At 38.3% G+C, this 27,312-nt stretch overlaps 1 protein-coding gene across 2 annotated transcripts in view; it reads left to right on the top strand.

Annotated features, from left to right (window-relative positions):
* Positions 1-17,895, top strand: part of SACS (sacsin molecular chaperone) — a 133,225-nt gene extending 115,330 nt beyond the window's left edge. For both annotated transcript variants that reach the window (XM_033948683.1, XM_033948684.1), the window contains one exon: positions 4,594-17,895. In XM_033948683.1, the coding sequence (XP_033804574.1) occupies positions 4,594-16,145 (11,552 nt within the window). In that variant the 3' untranslated portion in view covers positions 16,146-17,895. The remainder of the gene's footprint in view (positions 1-4,593) is intronic.
* Positions 17,896-27,312: the final 9,417 nt, after the last annotated feature.

The raw sequence follows: 27,312 nt of genomic DNA, 5'->3' as shown, positions 1-27,312 counted from the left end.
AGCTCTATATTTTTAATTTAAAGTTTTCTTAACAGTAACATTGAAACAGTTCAATTGAAAGGGAACCCTAGACTACAATTGCAAGATGGAAAAATTTCAATAATTGACTTATACTGTAATATCACCCCTGAGCCATCTCTTCTCCAAGCTGAAGAGCCCTAGCTGCATTAGCCTTTCCTCATATCATTTTATCATTTTTGTCGCCCTACTCTGTACATTTTCTAATTACATTATATCTTTATTGAGATATAGCGACCAGAACTGCATTCAGTATTTGAGGTGCAGCCATACCATAGAGCAATACAAGGGTATTATAACATTTTCATCTTTATTTTCCATTCCTTTCCTGATAATTCCTAAAATTCTATTTGCTTTCTTAGCTGCTGCCGCACATTGAGCTGAGGGTTTCAACGTATCCTCAACAAAGACACTTGTATCTTTTTCCTGGGCAGTGACTCCTAACATAGAACCCAGCATCACATAGATATGGTTCGGTTCCTCTTTCCCACATGCACTTGCTCACATAAAATGTCATCTGCCATTGTGATACCCAGTCTCCTAGTCTCATAAGGTCCCCTTGCAATTTTTCTCAATCCTCTTGCAATTTAACAACTTTGTGTCATCAGCAAATTTAATTGTCTAACTAGTTAGTCTCATCTCTATATCATTGATAAATATGTTAAAAAGCAGTGGTCCCAGCACAGCGGTCCCAGTACATTAAAAAGTATAGGAGAGAGTGGTGAGCCTTGAGATACTTCACTTAGTGCCGGCCATTCTTCTGATCTTTCTACAGATTTTTACGGTGTATGATCTTTTTGTGAGAAATCCTTTTAGCCAGGAATGTACCTTACCACTTATTTTAAAGAAGTTTAGAATTAGTAATAGGAGTTGATGGTTCACTACACTGAACTCATTGGCTAGGTCAAATTGCAGTATAAGGGCTAGTTGTCCTTTACTCACACAATTTCTGATTTTAGAGGTTAGTGTTCCTAGTAGTGTTTCAATGCTATGGTGTTTCTGATGCCTGATTGGGTGGCATGTAGTTTCTGATTTGGTTGGCTACCACTCTTTCTAGCAGTTTAATATCAAGGCTACTGGTTATCGAGGCTATTGGCCAGGTACTAGTGACCTGGATTGGCTACTGTAAGAACGGGCTACTGGACTTGATGGACCATTGGTCTGACCCTGTAAGGCTATTCTTATGTTTTCATGGTTTAAAGTCTTCATGTAATCCATATTTTTATTCTGATCTTTTAGGATAGGGGTTAGGATTATTTTTCTAGGGTGATTGGGAAATGATCCTTTATCTATTGAGTCATTTAGCCAGCATAGCAGATGGTTGTAGTACCGTTCTGAAGGATTTTTTTAGCAAGAAAGTTGGGCAAGCATCTAGTGCACATTGAGATTTGGTGTATTTGGGTAGTAGCTTTTTGAGATCTGTTTCTGTGATTGGGTTGAAAACTTCCCAGTATGACCGCTAGGCATTTTATTTGTTGGAGGTCTTCTATTTCCTTGGGATTAACCTTGTATTCTAGTGATTTAATGTTATCTATTGTGCTGTTTTTGGTGGTGTCTAGTCTGATGCTGTCTACTTTCAATATAAAGTAGGTTGCTAGTTCATTTGCTGTGGGAGCATTTCCTGATTTATTGGTTAATTTGATTGGTGATCTGAGGAATTTTGTTATTTGAAACAAATTAGATTTGTTTTTTTCCCCTATTAGTTTGGAGTAGTTTGTACATTTGTCTAGTCTTATTTGGGTTTTGTAGATATTTATGTTTTTTTCTCCATAGTATTTTGTCTTTCTCTTCTTGGTGCTTGTTCCATTTTCTCTCTAAGACTGTGCATGCCTGTTTCATAGAAGGTAATTCTTTTGTGAACCAGGGAGTTCCTCATCTGTTGGTGATCTGCTTTTCTTTTTTTTGGTATAGTTCATCTAGTACCTCTTTTATTTTTTTTCATTCCATTTATTCATGGCTTGTGATCCTTCTTGGTCATGTAATGTTTCATCCATTTTTTTTAAACCAGAAAATAGTGCTATCTATTTTCCTTTTGATTCTTTGGTTATTTTATTGTTCCTCTTTGGTTGTTCTGATATTCTTGCCAGAAACTGTTTGACTATATTACTAGTGACCAGTTTGAGGGACCCAACAGTGTTAGACTGTTGGGAATATAACATTAGATGAGCCAGTCACCATAGGCTGAAGGTTAGAGGTCTTGAGGGGAGGGGGGCGGGGTGGAGATGAGGGAAGGTACAGAGGAGCTAGGAAAGAAAAGGACAGGAATTGATTGATTAAGGGTCTAGTTGTGAGGGAAAATGTAGTGAGGATGGTGAGGAAATTCTGATTGGTTGGAAGGAGGGGGGGGGATGAGGATTGGTTGGGAGTGTGTGTGTATTTTGGTCAGGATAGTGTTTATTTTAGTCTGTGTGAGGGGAGCGGGTGGATGGTTGGGAGGCGGTGTGAATATGTTTCCCTCCCTCTCACCCTTTGGGTAGTCTGCATTTGGATTTTTGGGGAGGAAATGTGATGTATGGGAGGGTGTATAGAGGAGTTGGGGGGCAGTCACAGCTATAATATGGGTGCTTGGGCTAAATCTGGGGGAAATATTGTGAAATGCAGCTTGGAGAAATGAGTTAATGTACATGTTAAAGGGGGAATCATAATGGGGAATGAATATGGATTACTCATGGGCAACACCACCATGAGTTGGGGGGATATGACTTGACGATACTGTGGGTCATGCTATGGTTGAAGGGGCAGGAGGTTGATAAGAAGGATGAGCTACTTTCATTACCGAATAGCTCTTGGGAGTAGAGGGGTGAGGGGGATAGCCACATTGTGACTTGGGAAATTAATTAAGAATTGTAATCTTGTTAAAGTTGTTTGAAAATAAAGCTGCGTCCTAACAGTTGTTCCACCAATAACATTGTGGTTGGATTTATTGTATGTGAGTTTATTGGTAGCAATAGTGGTGACAGAGTGCGAATTCTAATGTTATGCTCTATTATCTTTAAATCATTTTTTCTTTTTCTGTTATTTAGTATAAAATTACACCTTACATTCCCCATTGCTGTCTCAGGTCATCCAAATGTCTTGCCCCCTCCCCAATTAGTTCATTATGAATCCATATGTTCTGGTTTTTTTATTTCATCACTCCCACATTTTGTAATGACCTTCCCTTTGTCCATTAGAGCCGAAACTTCTCTACATTTAAATCATTGTTAGAAACCCACTGTTTTAAGTTGGCATTTAATATGCCCACAGGATTTCCATGATTGTCCTCTTGACCTTCTCTCACAATTTCAGGTTCACCAGTCTCCTCTTCTTCCTCTTGTGTGTGTAATTTCTATACTATTATTTATAGTGGCCTTTTCTGTTTATTGTACTTATCTTCTATAATAAAACCCTTACCCATGCATGCGCAGTTGAAACAGCGTGATCCCTGCCACCGTAATTTGTGCTTCCGTGTCGTGTTCCATTTGCGGCACATGCGGCGTGTATCGGCTTGCGGCGCATGTAGCGGCTTGCGGCGCATGCAACGGCTTGCAGCGCATGCGGCAGTGAGAGCAACGGCAGGAGGGTGTCCTTCGAGGTGATGCGAGGCATCCGGCTGCTACTGCTGCACAGGGAAGTTGAGGGGGGAGAGGGAAAAGGGGCTGCTTTGGGGGGGAGGGGTGTGTTGGGGGCAGGCAGCAATCTTGGTTTGCTCAGGGGGTCAGAGAAAGATAGGCAGGGGGTCAGGGAGAGACACAGACAGAAAGAATGACAGACAGACAAGGGGCCAGGGAGAGACACAGACAGAAAGAATGACAAACAGACGGGGGGGGGGGGGCAGAGAGACAGACAGACAGTGGCCAAGGAGCAAGAAAGAAAGACAGACAGACACAGAGGCTAAGGAGACAGAGAGACAGAAAGAAAGACAGACAGACACTTCTATTCTAGCACCCGTTAATGTAACAGGCTTAAAGACTAGTATTTTAATATTTTATTGTAAACTACTTTGATCAATTTAGTTTGTAGAGGCAGTATATCAAGTGCACTGTAAATTGTAAGAAGTATTTGAGCCCTGGCTTTCCAGACTCACAACTTGCTTCTCTAACCACTTTTAATGTTCAGCACTGTCTACATCTGGTAGTGCTATAGAAATAATAAATGAATATGTTAGAAACACTTTAATTTCAATATGTGTATTCTGCTTATTCCACCAAGTCTAAGCACTAAATGCTTCGAAGCTGCTCTGACGCTCATAGGAATTCTATGAGCGTCAGAGCATTTAGCGCTCCCAGACATGGTAGAAACCTCTACCATGGCTTAGTAAAAGGGGGAGTTAAGTTGTTAATGATCAAAAACAAGCTTTAGTCTCATGAAATGAAATGATTCAGAGATGATAAATTTTGGACAGTAAACTGGGAATGCCCTCGTAGCTCTCCATGGACCAAAGATACATTTTAAGGGAGATATGCCATTTTTTCCAAATAAATTTTGGTCTGATTCCAGCCATTAAAATACAGAAAAAATACTCATTATATAATGTAATAGAATATAATCTTTTAACTTTGAATAACTTTGCCGCATTATTGTTTTGATTTATAGGAAGACCTTGTACTCAGCTTCAACTCCTGAACCCGGAACGATTTGCAAGACTAATCAAAGAAGTGATGAATACTGTATGGAATAGGAGAGACTTGGTAGTACAGTGGTATCCAGGCAGTAAAAATAAAAAGCATCCATCCACACAGTGGCTTAAGATGGTCTGGAAGAATCTGTATATACATTTTGCTGAAGATATAACATTGTTTGAGGACATGCCACTCATTCCCAAGATACCATTAGCAGATGATCAGACATTAGTAGAACTTATAAGGCTCAGGCTTCCATCACCAATCATACTAGATAATGAATCTGAGATGCCACTTCCTGAATTTTTATCTGACATCATTGAAAAACTTGGGGGGATTGTACTAAAGAATCTAGACCCATGTATACAACATCCGCTCGCAAAAAAATATATCCATCCTGCAACACCAACTGCTCTTTTGCAAATTATGGACAGGATGTCACTGCAGAAACTTTCTACTCAGGTTGCTTCATTAATTCCAGCACACAAGGATGCACTTAGGCGATTCCTGTCTGGTTTAACAGATGTCAATGAAAAAGAGAAACAGATTATCCATGCACTGATGATATTTAGACAAATTAAACAATCTGTTGAAGAGCCCACTTCTTACATAGTTCTGAAAGGTTGTAAAGTATTGCACCATACTGCAAAACTTCCACCAGATTTGAGACTTTCCATTCCAATAATTGATTGCACTGATGAAGCTACTGTTCGCTTAGCAAACATGCTGAAAGTAGAACAATTACAGAGTACAGATTGTATAAAACTTATAATACAAGATATTGAAAAGGGGTTTTATTCTCTTGAAGAAACAACTCACATTATGTTATGGATTTTTAAGAATCTTTCTTTTCTTAAACAAGAGACTGCAGCTGTAGTTGATTGGCTGATACCACTAAAATGTATTCCAGTTTCACAAGAAAAGCTAGTAGCAGCCAGTGAACTCTTTGATCCTGATATCGATATACTGCAAAGCCTGTTTTGTGCAGAGGAACACATTTGGTTTCCACCTGTTCTTTTTGCAGCATCTTCTGATATTCTTCATTCACTGAGACAAATAGGTTTAAGAAATGAAACTGATCTCCATGAAAAAGACATTGTTCAAGTAGTAAGAACAATTGAAGATTTGCAGGGTAATTCAAGCATTGGCCTTGATGTTCTTTTAAGAAAAGCTAAATCTCTCTTAATTATTTTGAATAAGAACCATGCCCTTTTGAATTCACATGAAACAAATTCAATATTAAAAAAAGTAAAATGGATTCCAGCCTGCAAGGAAAGGCCACCAAATTACCCTAGCTCACTATTTTGGAAGGGAGACCTCTGTAATATGTGTTCCCCTACAGAAATGTGTGACTTGTCTCAAGCTGTGTTAGTTGGCTCATCAGTTCCACTAGTAGGAAATATCCATATAGATATAGAAAAAGCACTTGATATTTTCACAAAACCTAACATAGAAGCCGTTTTAGAACATTTGAAAATTGTGGCTGACTGGAATAGTTCTAAAACTTTTAGTGATGAAGATTATTACCAGTTCCAACATATCTTGCTTGAAATTTATAGCTTTATGCAGGATCATTTAGAGACAGGTAAAGACACTTTTAAAACACTGAATTTTCCCTGGGTGTGGACTGGGAAAACATTTTGTTTACCAACACAAGCAGTGACACAATCAGTGGATGACTTTGATCTCCAGCCATACCTGCATGGTATGCCAAAAACCATGGCTAGATTTCATAAGCTGTTTAAGCATTGTGGTTCAATAGAGCAACTAACTCCAGAACACATTTTTATTGTTGTTCAACAAATTCACAAAACAAGTGAGCAGGTAATGGACAGAGAGGAAAGCAGACATAATCTTAATCTTATGTTGAGCATTATACGATGGTTGTACTGTAATCAAATTTCTGTAGGGCTTAAAACACCAGTACCTATATTTTGTAGCAAAGACCCCTCTAAACTTATAATGAAACCCATTGAAGAATGCTGTTACTGTGATATCAAAGTTGATGACCTCAATGATTTACTTGAAGATTCAGTGGAACCAATAATTTTGGTGCATGAAGACATACCTATGAAGATGGCAGAGTGGCTCAATGTGCCATGTCTGAGTACTAAACTAATCAATCCTGAAAACATGGGATTTGAGCAGTCAGGTCAAAGAGAACCTCTCACTGTAAGGATTAAAAACATTTTGGAAGAATACCCAGCGGTGTCAGATATCTTTAAGGAGTTGCTGCAAAATGCTGACGATGCTAATGCAACTGAGTGTAATTTCTTGATTGACATGAGAAGAAATACGGATATAAAGGAAAACCTTCTGGATCCAGGAATGCAGACATGTCATGGAGCTGCTTTATGGTCTTTCAATAATTCAGAATTTACAGATTCAGACTTTTTGAACATAACTCGTCTAGGAGAGTCCCTAAAAAGAGAAGAAATTGACAAAGTTGGAAAATTTGGACTGGGATTTAACTCTGTTTATCATATCACTGATATTCCCATCATTATGAGTAGAGAATTTATGATTATGTTTGACCCAAACATTAACCATATTAGCAAACACATTAGAGACAAATCCAATCCTGGAATTAAGATTAATTGGAGCAAACAGCAAAAAAGGTTACGGAAATTTCCTAATCAGTTCAAACCATTTGTAGGTGTTTTCAACTGTCAGCTGCCTTTAACTGTGGAATCACCATACAGTTATAAAGGAACTCTTTTCAGATTGTCCTTTAGAACTCAGCAAGAAGCTAAAGTGAGTGAAGTCAGCACTACTTGTTATAATATTACAGATATTTATTCTCTTGTGGATGAGTTTAGTCTGTGTGGACACAGACTCATACTTTTCACTCAGAATGTGAACTCCATGGTTTTGAAGTACTTGAAACCAGAAGAAAATAATCCTGATTTAGCACAAGATACCGTAACAATAAAAAAAAAAATTTGTTCTTCCAAAGTGTTGACAGCACCTACAAGTATATTAAAGGAAGCTGCTAAACTCATGAAGACTTGTAGTAGCAGTAGAAAGCTTCCTTCTAATGTACCAAAGTCATCATGTGTATTACAGATTGTAGTTGAAGAGTTCCACCATGTGTTTAAACGAATTGCTGACCTTCATTCTCCACTTTTCAGAGGTTCAGAAGATGATCCAATTATTTTGTTTGAAATGGCTAAAAATGGACAGACCAAAAGAACTGTTGATGAATTGCCACAGAAAACTGTAGATTCTACAACATGGCTGCTTTGTTCTTGCATGGATTCTGGAGAAGCTTTAAAGTTTTCATTAAATGAAAATGGAAGGCGACTAGGACTTGTCCCTTGTGGTGCAGTGGGAGTAATGCTTTCTGAAACTCAAAACCAAAAGTGGATTGTGAAGCCTAATTGTAATAGCAGTGGAGAAGTGTTCTGCTACTTACCTCTGAGAATAAAAACTGGGTTGCCTCTCCATATTAATGGCTGTTTTGCTGTTACTTCAAATCGAAAAGAGATCTGGAAAACTGACACAAAGGGAAGATGGAATGCAGTGTTCATGAGACATGTTATTGTGAAAGCTTATTTAGAGGCACTTTGTATTTTACGTGATATGACTATCTGTGGTGAATTAATTGACTACAACTATTATGCAGTTTGGCCTGATCCTGACTCTGTTCATGATGACTTTTCTGTTATCTGCAAAGGTATATATGAGGATATAGCTAAAACAAAAGGCAAAGAAGGAATCAAGGTGTTTTCTGATGGATGTATATGGGTTTCCATGAAAAATGTAAGGTTCTTAGATGATTCATTACTTAAAAGGCCAGACATTGGGCCTGCAGCCTTTAAGATTTTTTTGAAGTACCTCAAGGAAATTGGATTAAAGAACCTTTGTGCTGTTGAACTTCCATCATGGGTAAAGGCTGGATTTGAAGAAGCAGGATGTAAAGACATATTACTTGAGAATACTTTCTCTGAGAAACAGTTTTTTTCTGAAGTGTTTTTTCCGCACATGCAGGAGATTGAAGCAGAATTGCGTGATCCTTTAATGCTTTTTGTTCTCAATGAAAGAATTGAAGAATTCTCAGGGCTTCTTCGAGTTACGCCATGCATTCCTTGTTCGTCCAAGGGTCATCCTCTAGCTAAACCCTCAAAGCTAATCCATCCAGAAGGTAGAGTTGCAAAGTTATATGACAGCAAAGATGGGCGATTTCCACATGGTACTGTTCAGGATTACCTTAATCCAGTTGTGCTAGTCAAACTTCTCCAGTTAGGCATGATGAAGGATGATATATTGTGGGAAGACTTGATAGAACGCATAGAATCTGTAATAGAAATCAACAGAAGTGACCACATTGCAGCTTGCTTCAGAAGCAGTATTATATTAAGTCTGATTGATGAGAAGCTAAAACTTAGAGATTCTAGAGCTAAAGAATTCGCTGTAAAATGCCAAACAATTCCTTTCCTTCCATTTCTTACAAAGCCAGCAGGATTTTCATTGAACTGGAAAGGCAGTGATTTTAAGATGGAAACAATGTTTGCAGCAACTGATCTCTATATAGCTGAACATCAGGATACCATTTGTCTTCTACATCCAGTTCTAAATGAAAACTCTCCTTCATTTAAAGGTTGTGGATCCATCTCGTTGGCTGTTAAAGATTTCTTGGGTTTACTTAAGAAGCCATCTATTGGTCTAGTAATAAACCAATTGAAGGAAGTTGCAAAATCATTTGATGGAATTACATTGTATGAGGAGAATATTACCAATGCATGTTACAAATCTCTTCATGAAGCAATGCTGCAAAACGATATTGCAAAAACAACAATTATCACAGAACTTAAAAAATGCAGTTTCATTCTAGTTGAAAATACTTATGTTGACCCAGAAAAAGTTTCTTTTCACTTGAATTTTGAAGCATCACCTTATCTTTATTCATTACCTAATAAATATAAAAACAATTTCAGGGAGCTTTTTGAAAGTGTGGGAGTAAAGCATTCTTTCACAGTTGAAGATTTTGCACTGGTACTTAAATTAATAAAAGAAGAAAGTGGAACAAGACAAATAACAGAAAATAATTTTCAGCTTTGCAGAAGGATCATCAGTGAGGGCATTTGGGGTCTCATCAGAGAGAAGAATACAGAACTCTGTGTGAAAATGTATGGGGATATTTTGTTACCAGATACCAATCTTGCACTTCTTCCAGCTAAAAGACTGTGTTACAATGATTGTCCTTGGATCAAGGTGAAAGATACAGCCGTAAAGTACTGTCATTCTGATATACCTAGGGAGGTAGCAGTAAAACTTGGTGCAGTTCCAAAAAGGCATAAAGCATTAGAGAGATATGCATCTAATATTTGTTTTACTACTCTTGGAACAGAATTTGGACAAAAAGAAAAGCTGACCAGTAGAATTAAAAGCATTCTTAATGCTTATCCTTCAGAGAAGGAGATTTTAAAAGAACTTCTTCAAAATGCAGATGATGCCAAAGCTACTGAAATTTGTTTTGTGTTTGATCCTAGACATCATCCAGTTGATAGAATTTTTGATGAAAAATGGGCACCGCTTCAGGGGCCGGCACTGTGTGTATATAATAATCAGCCATTTACAGAGGATGATATCAGAGGAATTCAAAACCTTGGAAGAGGTACTAAAGAAGGAAATCCATGTAAAACTGGACAGTATGGTATAGGATTCAATTCTGTTTATCATATTACTGACTGCCCTTCCTTCATGTCCAGCAACGATATACTCTGTATTTTCGACCCCCACGCCAAATATGCACCAGGTTCAACATCCGTTAGTCCTGGTCGCATGTTCAGAGATTTAGATGCAGACTTCAGAACACAGTTCTCGGATGTTTTGAATCTTTATTTAGGAAACTACTTTAAACTGGATAAGGCTACAATGTTTAGATTTCCACTTCGTAATCAGGAAATGGCAAAGAGTTCTGAAATTTCTCCTGTTCCCTCTTCAGATAGAATGGTTCAAAATTTTTTGGATAAGTTGCGTGCAGATGGGGCAGAACTCTTAATGTTTTTGAATCATATGGAAAAAATTTCTGTTTGTGAAATAGATAAAACAACAGGATCTCTAAATGTACTGTACTCTGTAAAAGGTAAAATTACTGATGGAGACAGATTGAAACGCAAACAATTCCATGGATCTGTCATGGAAAGTGTAAATAAGAAAAGGCAGCTGAGAGATATACCTGAGCAACAGATTACATATACCATGGATATTGAAGACTCTGAAAGCAACATTACAACATGGCTGATTTGTAACCGATCAGGTTTTTCAGCAATAGATAAGGTTTCAAAAAATGTTTTGTCAGCTCATAAAAATGAGGACATAACACTTTTTCCACGTGGAGGAGTTGCTGCTTGCATTTCCCATAACTACAAAAAACCATACAGAGCATTCTGTTTTTTGCCTCTGTCTCTAGAAACAGGACTACCTTTTCATGTGAATGGCCACTTTGCTTTAGATTCTGCCAGAAGAAATCTGTGGCGTGATGATGATGGAGTTGGAGTACGAAGTGACTGGAACAACAACTTAATGACAGCACTGATTGCTTCAGCATATGTTGAATTATTAGTTCAACTGAAAAAGCGCTATTTCCCAGGCTCTGATCCCACAGTATCAGTGCTGCAAAATACACCTATTCATACTGTGAAGGATACTTTGAAAAAGTTTTTGTCTTTCTTCCCGGTTAACAGACTAGACCTACAACCAGATTGGTATTGCTTAGTAAAAGCTATTTATCGTTGCATATATGAAGATTTGAAACGTCTTTTACCTGTTGTGCGTGCTCCAAATGTTGATGGTTCAGATTTACATTCTGCAGTTATCATTACGTGGGTTAACATGTCTACCTCAAGTACTGCAAAACCATTCTTTGACAATTTGCTACAGGATGAATTACATCACTTAAAGAATGTAGAATACAATATCACAACACGTAAGACAGTTGCAGAAAATATTTACAGACTTAAGCATTTACTTTTGGAAATTGGGTTCAACTTAGTATATTATAGTGATGAAACTGCAAACCTTTATCATTGCCTCATAGATGCACAGATTCCAGTAAGCTATACGACACCTTGTGATGTCCGGTCCTTTTTGATGACATTTTCATCTCCAGATTCTAATTGTCATATTGGAAAGTTGCCATGTCGTCTTCAGCAAACCAATCTCAAACTGTTTCATAACTTGAAAATTCTAGTTGATTATTGTTTCAAGGATGCAGAAGAAAGTGAAATTCAGATCGAAGGACTGCCACTTCTTATTACTCTTGACAGTGTGCTGCAAGTTTTTGATTCTAAGACATCAAAATTCCTAACAACGTATCATGAACTAATTCCATCCCGCAAGGATCTTTTTATGAACACCCTCTACCTGAGATATAGCAATATTTTATTTACCTCTGGTGTTGCAAAAATATTTGACATCACCAGTTTTGCTTCTTTGTTACCATCAGTGTTGCCTAGGGAATACAAGACCAAAATATTCGTACGATGGAAAGAAAATTTTGCGAGTGAATCTTGGCTTAAAAATGCATGGCATTTCATCAGTGAATCTGTGATCATTAAAGAAGAACAGACAGAGATGAAACCAACATTTGATACTGTTGTTGACATTTTGAAGGACTGGGCTTTGCTTCCAGGTACGAAGTTTACTGTCTCAGCTAATCAGCTTGTTGTACCAGAGTGTGATGTCTTGCTGCCTCTCAGTCTTATGCATATAGCTATTTTTCCAAATTCTCAGACTGATAAAATTTTTCATACTTTAATGAAAACAGGTTGCATTCAGCTTGCATTGAACAAAATTTGCTCCAAGGATAACATTTTGTTACCTGTGTTGTCTGGCCATACTGCAAACATTGACAATCCCTCAAGCGTTCTTAAAGCCATACAACATATGGTTCAAACCTCAACATTTAGAACTGAAAAATTAGCAGAAAGTGACTATGAGGCACTGTTAATGTACTTTAACTGTAATTTAAATCATGTGATGTCTCAAGATGATGTAAATATATTAAAGTCCCTTCCATGTTACAAGTCTATCAGTGGCAGATACATTAATATTTCAAAATATGGAGCATGTTATGTACTCACAAAAAGCATACCATTGGCTGAAGTAGAAAAATGGTCACTGTCTTCAACAGCTGCATTTCTTGAAGAGAAAATTCACCTAAAAGATTTATACAGTGCTCTTGGTTGTGTCCTTGTAGATGATCTTGAAGTGTATTCACAACACCTTTTACCAAAGTTTGACCATCTTTCTTACAGTGCTAAATTAGAACACTTGGTATACTTAAAGAATAGACTATGTAACATTGAAGAATCTTCAGGAATAAAGGACCAACTGTTTGACAGGCTTGAAGGACTTCCATTAATTCATGATACAACTAATCGCTTAAAGCCTACAAAACATTTTTATGACAAAACAGTGAAAGTGTTTGAAGTGATGCTTCCTGAGAAATGTTTCATACCTCAAGATTTTTTTAAAAAACTGGAACAATTAACAAATCCTAAGAATCAAGCTGCATTTATTTTATCATGGGTCAAATTTCTACGAAATATAGGACTAAAGTACATTATCTCCCAACAACAGTTACTGCAGTTTGCTAAGGAGATCAGCATGAGAGCAAACACAGAAAACTGGTCTAACGAAACATTGCAAAATACAGTTGATGTTCTTCTAAATCACATATTTCAAGAAAGAACAGACTTGTTGTCAGGAAACTTCCTGAAGGAATTGTCTTTAATTGCCTTCTTATGTCCAGAGCGTGCTCCTTCTGACCTTATCAGGTTACATCCTCAATATCAAGAGGTAAATGGTACACTTCCTCTTATACGATTCAGTGGTGCACAAGTAAACCCAAAATTCAAACAGACTGATGTCTTGCAGTTGTTATGGACCTCGTGTCCTATTCTTCCTGAGAAAGCAACTCCTCTAACCATCAAAGAACAAGAAGGTAGTAGTCTTGGTCCTCAAGAACAGCTTGAACAGATTTTAACTATGCTTAATGTGAACTTAGATCCTTCCCTTGACAAAGTTATAAACAATTGCAGAAATATATGCAATATAACAACTTTGGATGAAGATATAGTGAAAACTAGGGCCAAAGCCCTTAGGAGTATCTATGAATTTCTCAACACAGAAAAACAGGAGTTCCGGTTTCAGTTACGAGGGGTTGCTTTTGTGATGGTAGAAGATGGTTGGAAACTCCTTAAACCAGAAGAAGTAGTAATAAATTTGGAATATGAGTCAGATTTTAAACCTTATCTTTACAAACTGCCTTTAGAACTTGGTACTTTTCATCAGCTGTTCAAACATTTGGGGACTGAAGATGTTGTTTCAACAAAACAGTATGTTGAAGTTCTCAGTCGCATATTTAAGAACTCAGAAGGGAAACAACTGGATCCTAATGAAATGCGGACTGTTAAAAGAGTTGTTTCTGGCCTTTTTAGAAGTCTTCAAAATGATTCCATTAAGGTTAGAAATGATCTTGACAATGTACGAGATCTATCCCTTTACCTCCCAAGTCAAGATGGCAGACTAGTTAAGTCAAGTATTTTAGTTTTTGATGATGCACCACATTATAAAAGTAGAATACAAGGTAACGTTGGTGTACAGATGCTCGTTGATCTTAGTCAGTGTTATTTAGGAAAAGACCATGGTTTCCACACTAAACTGATTATGCTTCTTCCTCAGAAATTGAGACCCCGACTACTCAGCAGTATTCTTGAGGAACAGTTAGATGAAGAAACCCCCAAAGTGTGCCAGTTTGGAACACTATGTTCTCTTCAGGGGAGGCTTCAGCTACTGCTATCATCTGATCAATTTATTACTGGACTAATTAGAATTATGAAGCATGAAAATGACAATGCTTTTCTAGCTAATGAGGAAAAGGCAATAAGACTTTGTAAAGCCTTGCGGGAAGGTTTGAAAGTATCTTGTTTTGAAAGGTTGCAAACAACATTAAGAGTTAAAGGATTTAATCCTATTCCCCATAGCAAAAGTGAAACACTTGCCTTTTTAAAGCGATATGGAACTGCAGTAATACTGCTTTATATACAGCACTCGGATAGCAAAGACATAAATTTCCTGTTAGCATTAGCAATGACCCTGAAATCTGCAACTGACAATCTGATTTCTGATACTTCATATTTAATTGCCATGTTAGGCTGCAATGATATTTACAGAATTGGTGAAAAGCTTGACAGTTTAGGAGTAAAGTATGACTCCTCTACAGAACCATCCCAACTTGAACTTCCAATGCCTGGCACTCCTATACCAGCTGAAATTCATTATACTTTGCTTATGGATCCCATGAATGTCTTTTATCCAGGAGAGTATGTTGGTTATCTTGTTGATGCTGAAGGTAGTGATATATATGGATCATATCAACCAACATATACTTATGCTATCATTGTTCAAGAAGTTGAAAGAGAAGATGATAATTCCACTTTTTTGGGCAAGTTTTACCAGATTGACATTGGATATAGTGAATACAAGATTGTAAGCTCTCTTGATTTATACAAATTTTCCAGACCTGATGAAAGTACTCTGAGCAAAGACAGTGCACCTTCTACTCCAACAAGTCCTACTGAGTTTCCAGCACCTGGACCCAGGATAGCTCCTCCTCATTTCCCTGGAAAAGAAAGCCATAAAACATCTTCAAAACATCAGTCACCCAAAAAGATTAAACTTACTTCTCTGCCAGATATACTGAAAGAAGTGACAACAGTGATGGAACAAGCATGGAAGCTCCCAGAATCTGAACGAAAAAAGATTATCAGAAGGTTGTATCTTAAATGGCATCCAGACAAAAATGCAGAGAACCTGGACATAGCAAATGAAGTTTTCAAACATCTGCAAAATGAAATTAACAGATTAGAAAAACAGGCTTTTGTTGATCAAAATATGGACAGAACATCGAGACGAACTTTTTCAGCAACCTCGTCTCGATTTCAATCAGACAAATTTTCATTTCAAAGATTTTATACGTCATGGAATCAAGAAGCAACAAGCCATAAGTCTGAAAAGCAGCAATATACAGAAAAGTTTTCAACATCTACAGGCTTTTCAGACTCACCACGTTTTTTTGTACCACCGACTTTCAAATCGGTAGGTAATCCTGTTGAAGCACGCAGATGGTTGAGACAAGCTCGTGCAAATTTTTCTGCAGCAAGGAATGATCTTCACAAAAATGCCAATGAGTGGGTATGCTTCAAATGCTATCTGTCAACCAAGTTAGCTTTGATTGCAGCTGATTTTGCTGTAAGGGGAAAATCTGATAAGGATGTAAAGCCAACAGCGCTTGCACAAAAAATTGAAGAATATAGTCAGCAACTTGAAGGACTTACCAATGATGTTCACACTCTAGAGGCATATGGTGTAGATAGTTTAAAAACACGCTATCCTGACCTGCTTCCCTTTCCACAAATCCCAAATGACAGATTTACTTCTGAAGTTGCAATGAGGGTTATGGAATGTACTGCATGTATTATAATAAAACTTGAAAATTTTATACAGAATAAATTATAAAACAGTCAAGCATTTAAACTGATTTAATAAATAAAATTAACATGTAGCTTGAGAAACAAATGTAATATAATTATGTATTGTTGTACATAAAAAAGATTACCTAGCAGTTTAGTACATAGTTTTGAAGGTACTAAAATAATGTACTTTTTGTTGAAAACTATTTAAGATCATTTTTATTGAGCCTTAAATTAAATTGTAAATAGTTTAACATTTCAATATCATGAGTTGCAAAATGTTACATGTTAGCAATTGAATTTATAATACATCAAAAATGAACTGCACTTTATGTAACCAAAGCCTAGCTAATTCATGTCATATCTCTTAAAGTATTTGTTTTGAAAGAGCTGCAAGTGTGCCATGAACTAAATACCACTTTTGTTCCTGAAGCATAAACACAAAAAAATACAAATTAAGACATCAAAACATGTATATTTATTATTTTAAATACATATCATTACATTTACAAAATGAAAGTTGTAAAATGCATCATATTTTTAGTTATTGTGGAGATTTGTAGATTGGGAAATATTTGGAATCACTGTCTTAGATAGTTCTGATTGAACAATGCAAGTTAGCAAATCAGCAGAACATACGGTAATTTGGGTTAGATGAAAAAATGGTAATTTCTGTCAACATTTGTTTTAGCCATTGTATTCTTTTCTTATCAGCTGGATCTGATGATGACTTCCTGAAGATAAGCAGTTCATAACCTGAAAAGGAATATACAGTAAATTTGAAATGTTACTGTTTTAAACTAGGTTAATTTATGTATATATTTTTGCAGTGCCTTGAAATCAGGTTTCTTTATTTACAAATTGTTAGTTTTTACTTATTTTACTTGAAGACTTGTATCATTTGTTGCTGAGGCGTATTTATTAGAGATTGCATATAGATTAATGAGGGTCAACAAAACCAGTAGATAATGTAGTTTCGCAGTCAAGTATGCTTGATACTATGGGACCTGTTTACTAAGTTGTGTTAGCTGTGTAACACAATAATTGGAGGGAATTCCTACATTAAACAGTTAACATGGAAATGTATTTTGGGGTGTGGAGTGGGTGGGAACTATTCATTATTGCTAATATATTACAGTTAATATAAAATAGTTAACATTTTCTCTGTTAACTGCATGGCATCCCTCCCTGAAATGATGGGAATGTCTTCAACAGATATGGGGTAATTCTATAGCAAAAGCATAAATACCAAAGGTTCACCTAAGCGCTATTTTGCAACAACCCACTTAGCTTAAGAAGCACATATTTGCTAGGGGGATAAGGTTTGGGCTGGGTTCAGGCTTACTATGCAACTTACAGAATATGCAAGTCATGCATGTATCGATGACAAGTAGGTGTGAGCATTTAGACTAGTGCTATGAGTGGCATAAGTGCTTTCATTTAACTTTTAGATGCATAGATCCGGTTATGCTAGTATTCTGTAAAGGAACCTAGGTGCCTAAGTTCCTTTATTGAATACGTGCCTACCAGGTGCCCTGTTGTAGAATTGTCTCCTTAATGTGAAGGTTTACAGTTACCATGCATTAATCTTGCCAATTATGATGACTATAAACCTTATTGCACATTAGTAAATAGGGACCAATGAATAAAATCATACCATTTTTTAAAATCAGAAATTGTCATTGTCATGGATTTCATGCATTCATTTTTTTAAATAAAGCTCAGTGCTGTTCAATTAGTGATGCAGTTAACAGATAACCATATCTCCTAACAGACCTCCATAGTGATTTGTTTCACACAGGTATAACAAATCTATAGCTCACCAATATTGTCATAGGTCTGGAAGTTGTCTAATCACTTATCTATATTTATTTACTTATAATTAGGAGGAAGGGGCGATCTAGTGGTTAAAATCCATGCCTCAGCACCTTGAGGTTGTGGATTCAATCCCTGTGTTGCTTCTTGTGATACTGGGTAAGTCACTTAATCCTCTGTTGTCCCAGGAACCATTGTGAGCCTGCCAGAACAGATAGGGAAAAATACTTAGGCCCTCTTTTACTAAAGTACGCTAATCAATTAGCGCGCTAATCGAATTGGCGCATGCTAAACGCTAACACGTGCATGTTAGTCTATGGACGCGTTTAGCGTGCGCTAATCGGTTAGCGCACCTTAGTAAAAGAGGGGGTTAGAGTACCTAATGTAAACCTCATCAAAAAGAAGCGGTATATAAGAAATATGAATAAATAAAATGCACTTATATTTAACTGTCAATAGGAAACTGGATTAGAATATAGTAGGATATGATTCTACCCCACTCGTGTAACTTCAAAAGGACGAGTGGGGTAGAATCATATCCTACTATATTCTAATCCAGTTTCCTATTGATATATATGGACTTGTAAAGACAGGGCTGGATAACATTTAAACAGATAGGTTTTTGCCACTGACTGTTATGCTTATATTTAACTGGGCATGTACTCTTATAACTTGAGTCAGGACCCCATAGCCTGGCCCCATAGTTTTGGCTACGGGGTCCACACTCATGTTATAAGGGGATATGCCCAGTTAAAGACAGGTATGTTTTAAACACTAATTATAAATAAATAAGAATATGTGATTAGACAATTTCCAGACCTATGATGATATCGGTGAGCCACAGGTTTGTTATATCTGTGTAGAATGAGTCACCTCCGAGGTCTGTTGGGAGATATGGTTATCTGTGGACTATATCACTAGTTTAATAAATGAATGGCACTGAGCTTTATTTCTCCCGCCAGAGGACAAGGCCTTGCAAATTAGTCTTTCTATTTTTAAGCATAGCCAATGTGAGCAATGCTCTTTTGTAATTTTGAATACGGCTGGGTTTTGAAATACACGTACATTCTCTATAGATTCAAATACAAGTAAGATAACTAGCAACACGGTTAATTTGAATTACTACAGTACGTCTAATTTTTTTTTTCTCAGAGTAAAATTTAACATTACAGTACATCTAATTGGATTGTCTCTTGGCTAAAAAGATGGTATATAGGTTTGAGGTAGCAATAAATAAGTATTTTTTTCTAGATAACTCGTATATTACCCTAGCTGGTAATTGCTTTCAATAAAAGCATGTGTTGGCTTGCACAGTACATCTAACTTTAACCTTTTGGATGGGCTAAAAATAGGCATTCTAGAGAATGGTTAAGTAGGGAGACTAAACAGCCTATCTCCATTTTGCATTTTTAAATGTACTTAGGGTATTCCACCCTAATTGGATGCAGACTACAAGTGTATTTGTATCTAATTTTAAAAGCAAAACTACCTAGTTAATTTATCTTTGAAAATTTACTAAAAAGTACATATTTACTGAAAAGTGTGTATACATTGTACCCACCATAGGCTACTGAAATTGTTCACGTCTTTCAAAATACCTTCTTTTGGAAAAGGCAAAGAAAATAGTTAATTTTGTTCCTTACATTTGAAAGCATATACTGTACAAGTAAATTCTGGTTTGTTTGTTTTTTGTTGACTCTTCATTATGTCTACAATAAATGCCAATTTCACTAATTGGAAAATACTGCACAGTATATTGAATTTTTTTAAATACATCAGTCAGTTCTTTTGTTTCATGTGTGTTCTTGATATGTGTGACAGCAATGTACAGGTCCAATTTTTATATATGTTGTTATAGTAAGACTTTTTGTTACTTATACTGTATATCAGTGGTGCTTAATGTGTTTGATCTTCCACTGTGGAAGATAGGATATGGCTTTAGTTTGTAATTGTTTTCAGGATTCATAAAACAATGAATGTCTTTGTTGACAGATCAATATGGATTATTTTTAACCATGGAAGTCTTTTTTTTATACTGGCTAGTTTTTGTCATTATCTCATTTATGCATTTTTTTTTTTTTTTTGTAATTATATATTCATTGTAAATATGTGTTTATTTCTGTAGAACAGTAAATTCCCTTAAGAGGATGAAAAGGCAACTAATGATGACATGCTTTTGGGGGGAGTGGGTACCTGCCATAAATGTGGCAAAATCCAGATGCTGGTAGAAGGGCTTTTGCATCTTTACAAAATTTCCATGGTAAGAGTTCTTCAAAAAAAAGTTGCTCAAACAAGTGTGTTACCATGAAATTTGAAGCCTTGTAATTATTTGCGCTGTTGTATTAAGTGCCATAATTTAATAAAATAAATTAGAAAATGAAGTTTTATTCTTCCCCCCTCATTTGTGGTGCTTCTCCTCCTCCTTTTCCCATCCCCTTGACAGATATAACTCAAGAAACTCAAGTTGTTTTGACAACTGGATTGATAGGCTGCCTGCAAAAGTGAAACACTGCTTTTCAGAACCTCTCCAGTCTTGCATCACAGGATCTCCTGTGAACAGTGGTATGCCAAGTTACATATTTTACCACTGAGTTTTCAGTGTACTAATTTCAGTGGGAAGAGCTGAAATTATCACTATCTGTAAAAGGCCCTAGGCTTGTTGGTTCTTGTTTATTTGCTGAAATATTACACCTCATGTGATTTGTGTCCTATATTTTCTTAGATTGTGTGAACAGTGTGTAGAATCAGTGGTGGTAAAAGTGGTGGTCTCTAACAGAAGATACTGAGAAAGAAATTTGGACATATTTCTTATCTTTCTACTTCTGGTCTGTGGCACTCTGAGATGGCTATTCGTGTGAACTGGATGGTGTGGAATGTGGATACTAGAAAAGGGCTGGTTGGAGAGGTAGTTGTCAGTGATAAGCCACATAGTGACAGTATTAGCTGCTTTGTAAACATTCAAAGCAACAGGAGATTCTACCTTATCAAGGCAGATACTAAAAAAAAACAGAGAAGGCGACCAGGTGGTACTCAATATCTTTATTCTATGAAATCTTGACACCTACTGTGGAACCTGGGTTAATCTCCACATCGTGGACAAATTTTTTAGTGATCTTTCTGATTGATGTGTTCAGTGAATGACTCAATCATTATAATTTATAAGATAGAACAGTCAACCATACACTGTATTGATGAAAGCATTAAGACTCCTGAGGCAGGCCTTCGGGCTGAAACACGTATATGTCAAGTCTTCATAGAATAAAATATATTGAGTACCATCTGGTTGCCTTCTCTGTTTGCCTTGTAAACAAACATAATATCAATTTCTAGACTGCATAACCTTGAGGTTCTATACGGTTTACAAAAGATTAAAAGCAATGAATAAGCATCATGAGATGAGTGCAGTGTACTTTGCTCTTTTATGATAATGTCTGTATTTTATCCAAATGTGATAGCAGACACTTTGAGGCTTGTAGCATGGATATGCTATTATACTGAGGCTACTCCAGTTCTACTGGATTTCTGTAATAGAGGTTGATGTCAGGATATCCACAATGAATATGCATTGAAGAAATTTGCATATAATGGAGGTAGTGCAAGGGTATTAAAGTCCCTCGAGGGCTACATTACAGTCGGTTTTTCAGGATTCCCCCAATGAATATGCATGAGATTTGTTTGCATGCACTGCTTTCATTGTATGCTAATAGATCTCATGCATATTTATTGGGGAAATACTGAAAACACGACTGGATTGCGGCCCTCGAGGAGGGACTTTGACACCCCTGAGGTAGTGCATTCAAATCAAGTTTATGCATATTCATTGTGGATATGCTGAAAACCTGACTGGCAAGGAGGTAGTCCAGGACTGAGTTGAAAAACACTGCAATAAACAATGGACTGCCTGGAATTATTTGTAAAAGAATGGAGAATAAAATGTTTGATATGAAGCATCATTATGTTATATAAATCTTTACTATAGATGACTATACTCCGATTGTTGCAGAAGGGTGGCAATCACATCTTTTAGCTCCTCCTTCACCAGTGGAATATAGTGCCCTCTTCAGTTTTTCCTTTGCTAGCGAACTGAGGTGTGTTCTGACCTGCTCTCTCTGTTTTTTTAAAATTATTTTCAGGTATTATACATTTCAGGATGCTTCAGTGTCTAGAGGTCCCCAATTTGGGGCAGCTCTGACTGGGAGCGGATGCAGCATGGGTTGTCTGCTGCTCCAAAACTCCTTTCCCTGAGTTTTTTAAACTTCACAAATTTGCTGGCGGTGACCATCTTGGATTTAAAATTATCTTTTTTTTCTAAAGCCTCCACATGCCTGAAAACCCCTCAATTTGACTCAAATTCAATCATGCCAGTTTTGTGCTGGTCATGCTGTAGGGCATGCAAGGGTGGGTCAGAAACCTCAGGCTTAGCCTCCTCTTCGTACCCTAGGGCTGGGGAACCACGGGGGTCCAGGTGGCATTGAAGAAATCTCTCCCAGAGCCCCCACAATGTGAATCTGTGAAGCACAAGTGTGTAGAAGTGGTGGAGTCCAAGAGAAGCCAGAAAGATGCACAGGACCGCAAGGTGGATGTTGTTCTTAAGAGGCAATTTGAAGTGCTAGCTTTGGGGATCAAAGCTGCAGTGGCAGCCTTGTTTGTGGCTCATGCCTGCCACAGCAGGTTATGGCAGAGTCCTGCGGCAGTAGATTTTGACGGATGCTCTTTATGACATTAGAGTCATGAGTAAGGTATTGGCATATGCCATTTCCACTCGCAGGATGCTCTGGATCAGGCAATAGGTAGGCAATTCAGCCTCCAAGGCCATCTTAAGCTGACTGCCTTTTAAAGGGCAGATGCTATTTGATAAGGGCTTAGATGATCTGACAGCAGACCTTACCAACTCAATGAGGGAGGCAGAGGCAATTTTCATTCTTCATGACATTTCTGCCAGTATTACATAGGTGCCTCTGCCCAGAGATAGGGTTCCAGAGATTTGACAGCTCCAAATTACAGCAATCATTGGGGTCTTGCATCAGCGCACATTGTCAGGCAGCTGTTGGCATTCTGGAGGGCATGGGTAAATTTCCTCAGACTGCTGGGTTATAAATCTTATTTGGGAGATCAGCATCCAAGCGACAGTGCACAGGCTGCTAGATATTCACGCCACAGAACCAGTTCCTGATGAAGAATCAGGCTCTGGCAGATACTCCATATAATTCATAGTACCCCCAAAAAAGCATGAAGACTGGTGAACAATTTTGGACCTCAAGTTTGTAAATTTGGCCCTCCAAGTACCATGCTTCTACATCAGGGCTGCCCAAGTCCAGTCCTCGAGCTCTATTAGCAGGCCAGGTTTTCTGGATATCCATAATGAATATGCATGAGAGAGATTTACCTGCACTGCCTTCTTGGTATGCAAATCTCTCTCATGCATATTCATTGTGGATATCTAGAAAACCTGGCCTGCCAATAGATCTAGAGGACCGGACTTGGGCAGCCCTGTTCTACATGGAGATGGTCCAATCAGTAATTGCAGATATGGCTTTGGGGTTCGATCTGATGGAGGAGTAACTTCATATTTCCATTTTCCTGGCCCACAGGAAATACTTGAGATTTTATGTCTTGCATCGCCATTTCCAGTTTGCAGCCCTACCCTTCGGGTTTGCAATGGCTCCACACACCTTCACCAAGGTGATTTTGGTGGTTGCTTCTCTGCAGTTACACCCATATGACAATCGGCTGATCAGAGCCCCATAAGAGGGCGAGCTAGCTGTGCAACAAGTGGTAGATCTACAGGATTTGGGTTGGATAGTTTACTTCAAGAAGAGTAAGATAAAGCTGACCCAAAGCTTGGAGTATTTGAGAGTCTGCTTTGACATGGCAAAAGGCTGTCTTTCTTCCTGAGCCACACAAACAGAATCTCAGGAAGCAGATTGCAGCTCTATCAATGCAAGATCCCACTGCCTGGCATTACCTTCAGGTCCTAGGCTCAATGGCAGCCACCCTGGAAATGGTTCCCTGGGTGAGGGCACACATGCATCCCCCACATGATTTTCTTCTCTTACGATTGTCCATACAGGATTATTCCCTAAATGCAGCTTCCTTGGACAGTGGAAGCACAGAACAGCTTGTACTGGTGGCTCCAGGTAGACTCCTTGTGGAGGGGTGTTCCTAACAACCAATGCCAGCCTGGCAGGCATCCACTGCAGGGCTGATGGCAGACTGTTCGCAGACAATGCCACAATGGTTGCATATGTGAACAGACAAGGAAGCACCTAGAGTGCACCGTTATGTCTGAATATGCAGATGTTGCTTAGGTGGGCAGAAGCTCATCTTCAGGCAATCTCCGGCGACCATGTAGGCCAATTTTCTCAGTTGGCACACTCTAAACCCAAGAGAATGGTCCCTGGCCCAAAGAATATGCAACCACATTGTGCCATGCTAGGGAAGTCCAGCACTGGACTTGATAGCTTTAGCCAAAAACAAGACAGTGAATCACTTCTACAGCAAGGAAATGAACAAGAATGTGCAAAGCTGAATGTGTTGATTCCGTCCTGGTTGGAAGAGAAGCTGCTTTATCTGTTTCCTCGCTGGGCCGAGTAAAGTGTCAAGACCAACTGTTAGGGGTCACACTATGGGAAAATGTCTCCCCCCCACCTCCCCAAATACCTAGATTGCTTACCTACCACTCTTCCTCTTACACTCTACTTGTCTTGATTATCAATTCCTCCAGGTTAAATATGATGCACTATGTGTTTTGTGTTTTTTTTAATAGCTCAGTATCTATGCAAATACCCTAATACAAAACCACAGTAAAATTATCCCAGCTTTTTGCTGGGATTATTTCACCACCTGAGAGCATTAGACTGCAAAATTATGGCCCACTGCTACTGGATCCACCCCCCCATTCCTCCCAAGTTCAGGTTGAGGGACTCCCACATGACTATATGCCTACAGGGGTTACCTTTGGAAACCCTTCTATTAGGGATCTTCAGGCAACCACAATGCTCAGTCATGCCTGCGCAATCTGGCACCTTCCCTATAATGGCAGCGCTAGCGGGAAAGATACCATAACACTGGAAAGTGGCAAATGTTACACCGATCTTCAGTAAAGGTTCGAAGGGAGATCCGGGAAACTACAGACCAGTGAGTCTGACTTCGGTACTGGGAAAGATGGTAGAGGTGCTAATAAAGGACCACATCATCAATCACCTTGATGGACACAAACTGATGAGGACCAGCCAGCACGGCGGAAGATCTTGCTTGACAAACTCCTTCGAAGACAATGGTGACCCGGTAGACATCGTATATCTAGATTTTCATAAGGCATTCGACAAGGTTCCGCATGAATGCCTACTTTGAAAAATTGCAAGCCATGGAATCGAGGGTGATATACATGGATTAAAAACTGGTCGGCGGATCGGAAACAGAGAGTGGGGGGTTGAATGGACAATACTCAGACTGGAAAAGCGTCACAAGTGGAGTGCCGCAGGGTTTGGTGCTCGGGCCTGTGCTCTTCAACATATTTATAAACAACCTAGAAATTGGCATGAGTGAGGTGATTAAATTTGCGGACAAAACAAAGTTATTCAGAGTAGTGAGGACACAGAAGGATTGTGAAGACCTACAAAGAGACATAAATACGCTTGAGGAATGGGCCGCAAAATGGCAAATGAGGTTCAACATGGATAAGTGCAAGGTGATGCATGTCGGTAACAAAAATCATATGCACAGATACAGGATATCCGGAGTATACTCAGAGAGAGCCCCCAGGAAAGAGAGTTAGGAGTACTTGTAGACAAGTCAATGAAACCGTCTGCACAATGTGTGGTGGGGGCGAAAAGGGCAAACAGAATGTTAGGAATGATTAAGAAGGGGATCACAAATAGATCTGAAAAAGTTATCATGCTGTTATACCAGGCCATGGTACACGCCCACCTGGAATACTGCATCCAACACTGGTCGCTGTACATGAAAAAGGACATAGTACTACTCGAAAGGGTCCAGAGAAGAGCGACAAAAATAGTTAAAGGACTGGGGGAATTGCCATACAATGAAAGGCTAGAGAAACTGGGCCTCTTCTCCCTTGAGAAGACTGAGAGGGGACATGACCGAAACATTCAAGATATTGAAGGGAATTGACTTAGTAGAGACTGTTCACTCTCTCCAAGGTGAAGAGAATGAGAGGGCACTCTCAAGTTAGAAAGGAAAAGATTCTGTACAAATGTAAGGAAGTTTTTCTTCACCCAGAGAGTGGTAGAAATCTGGAATGCTCTTCCAGAGGCTGTTATAAGGGAAAGCACCCTGCAGGGATTCAAGACAAAGTTGGATAAGTTCCTACTGGAACAGAATATACGCAAGTAAGGCTAGACTTAAATAGGGCACTGATCTTTGACCTAAAGGCTGCTGCTGGGGGGGGGGAGAAAGAGGATGAATAGTGGATTTTCTGGTCATCAGATGAGTCTGCCCAGCTGCAGCCAACTTGCTTTCCTTCTCTGTCACTGCAGTGTGTAAAGCAAAGCTACAACATATTGACCCTTATATGAACCCTGGGGAAAGGTGATGACTAGAGCTAGAGTACGGTAGTTGGAATCAATTGGAACCTAAGTTAGGCACCCAGTTACACCAGCCATACAGCTGACATAAATTCAGGTTTCTAAACATGGCAGGGATATGTGTCATAGTATTCTGTTAAGATACTCTTATGCATGTAAATGAGAGTCCCAGCTATGCTCTACCCACACCTACCTTCTTGCAAATACATGCTCTTGCAGAATAATGTTCAGGTGCCCTGCTGGTACTTTTGTTGGTAGGTGTACATGTGCGTGTACATGCTAGTAGGCTAGACATGTGTGTGCACAAGGAGCATGTACACACTGTTACCTAGATTATAGAATTACATACAAAGGTAAAATCTGATGCCTGAAATAGAAACAGCAAGTACTACCCATCACTGCTTAGGTTGTATCCACCTTCACAGAATATTTAGTGGCTAATACTCTTATTTAGTACCACAGCAAGTGAACTGGATAACGTCATCTGGCAATCTTTGTTCAGATTTTCAACAGTACATCAGCACCATCAAGCACATGAAAACATATGGGGTCCTTTTACTATGGCGCGTTAAACTCTAACAAGTTTCTGGAATACAATCGTAATGGCTAATAAATATATGTCAAATACGTATTGTAGGTAATAGTTAGTAGCAGGGAATCATTCAGGCCACATAAACATAAATTGCTGACATGACACACACTGTATGAGAAATCATAATATAATGGAGAAAAATAAACCTCAATTGTGGAAGGCTGGGACTACACAAGTGCCCAAACCTAAGCACATCATCACGGGTTTATAAAAAAACTCCGTATACATGTAAATAAATAAATAAGTCAATCATTTCCTTT

Source organism: Geotrypetes seraphini, chromosome 6 (genome assembly GCF_902459505.1).
Source record: "Geotrypetes seraphini chromosome 6, aGeoSer1.1, whole genome shotgun sequence".
Lineage (NCBI taxonomy): Eukaryota > Metazoa > Chordata > Amphibia > Gymnophiona > Dermophiidae > Geotrypetes > Geotrypetes seraphini.
Note: the sequence above shows the minus strand (reverse complement) of the source record. Positions and strands in the feature narration are given on the sequence as shown.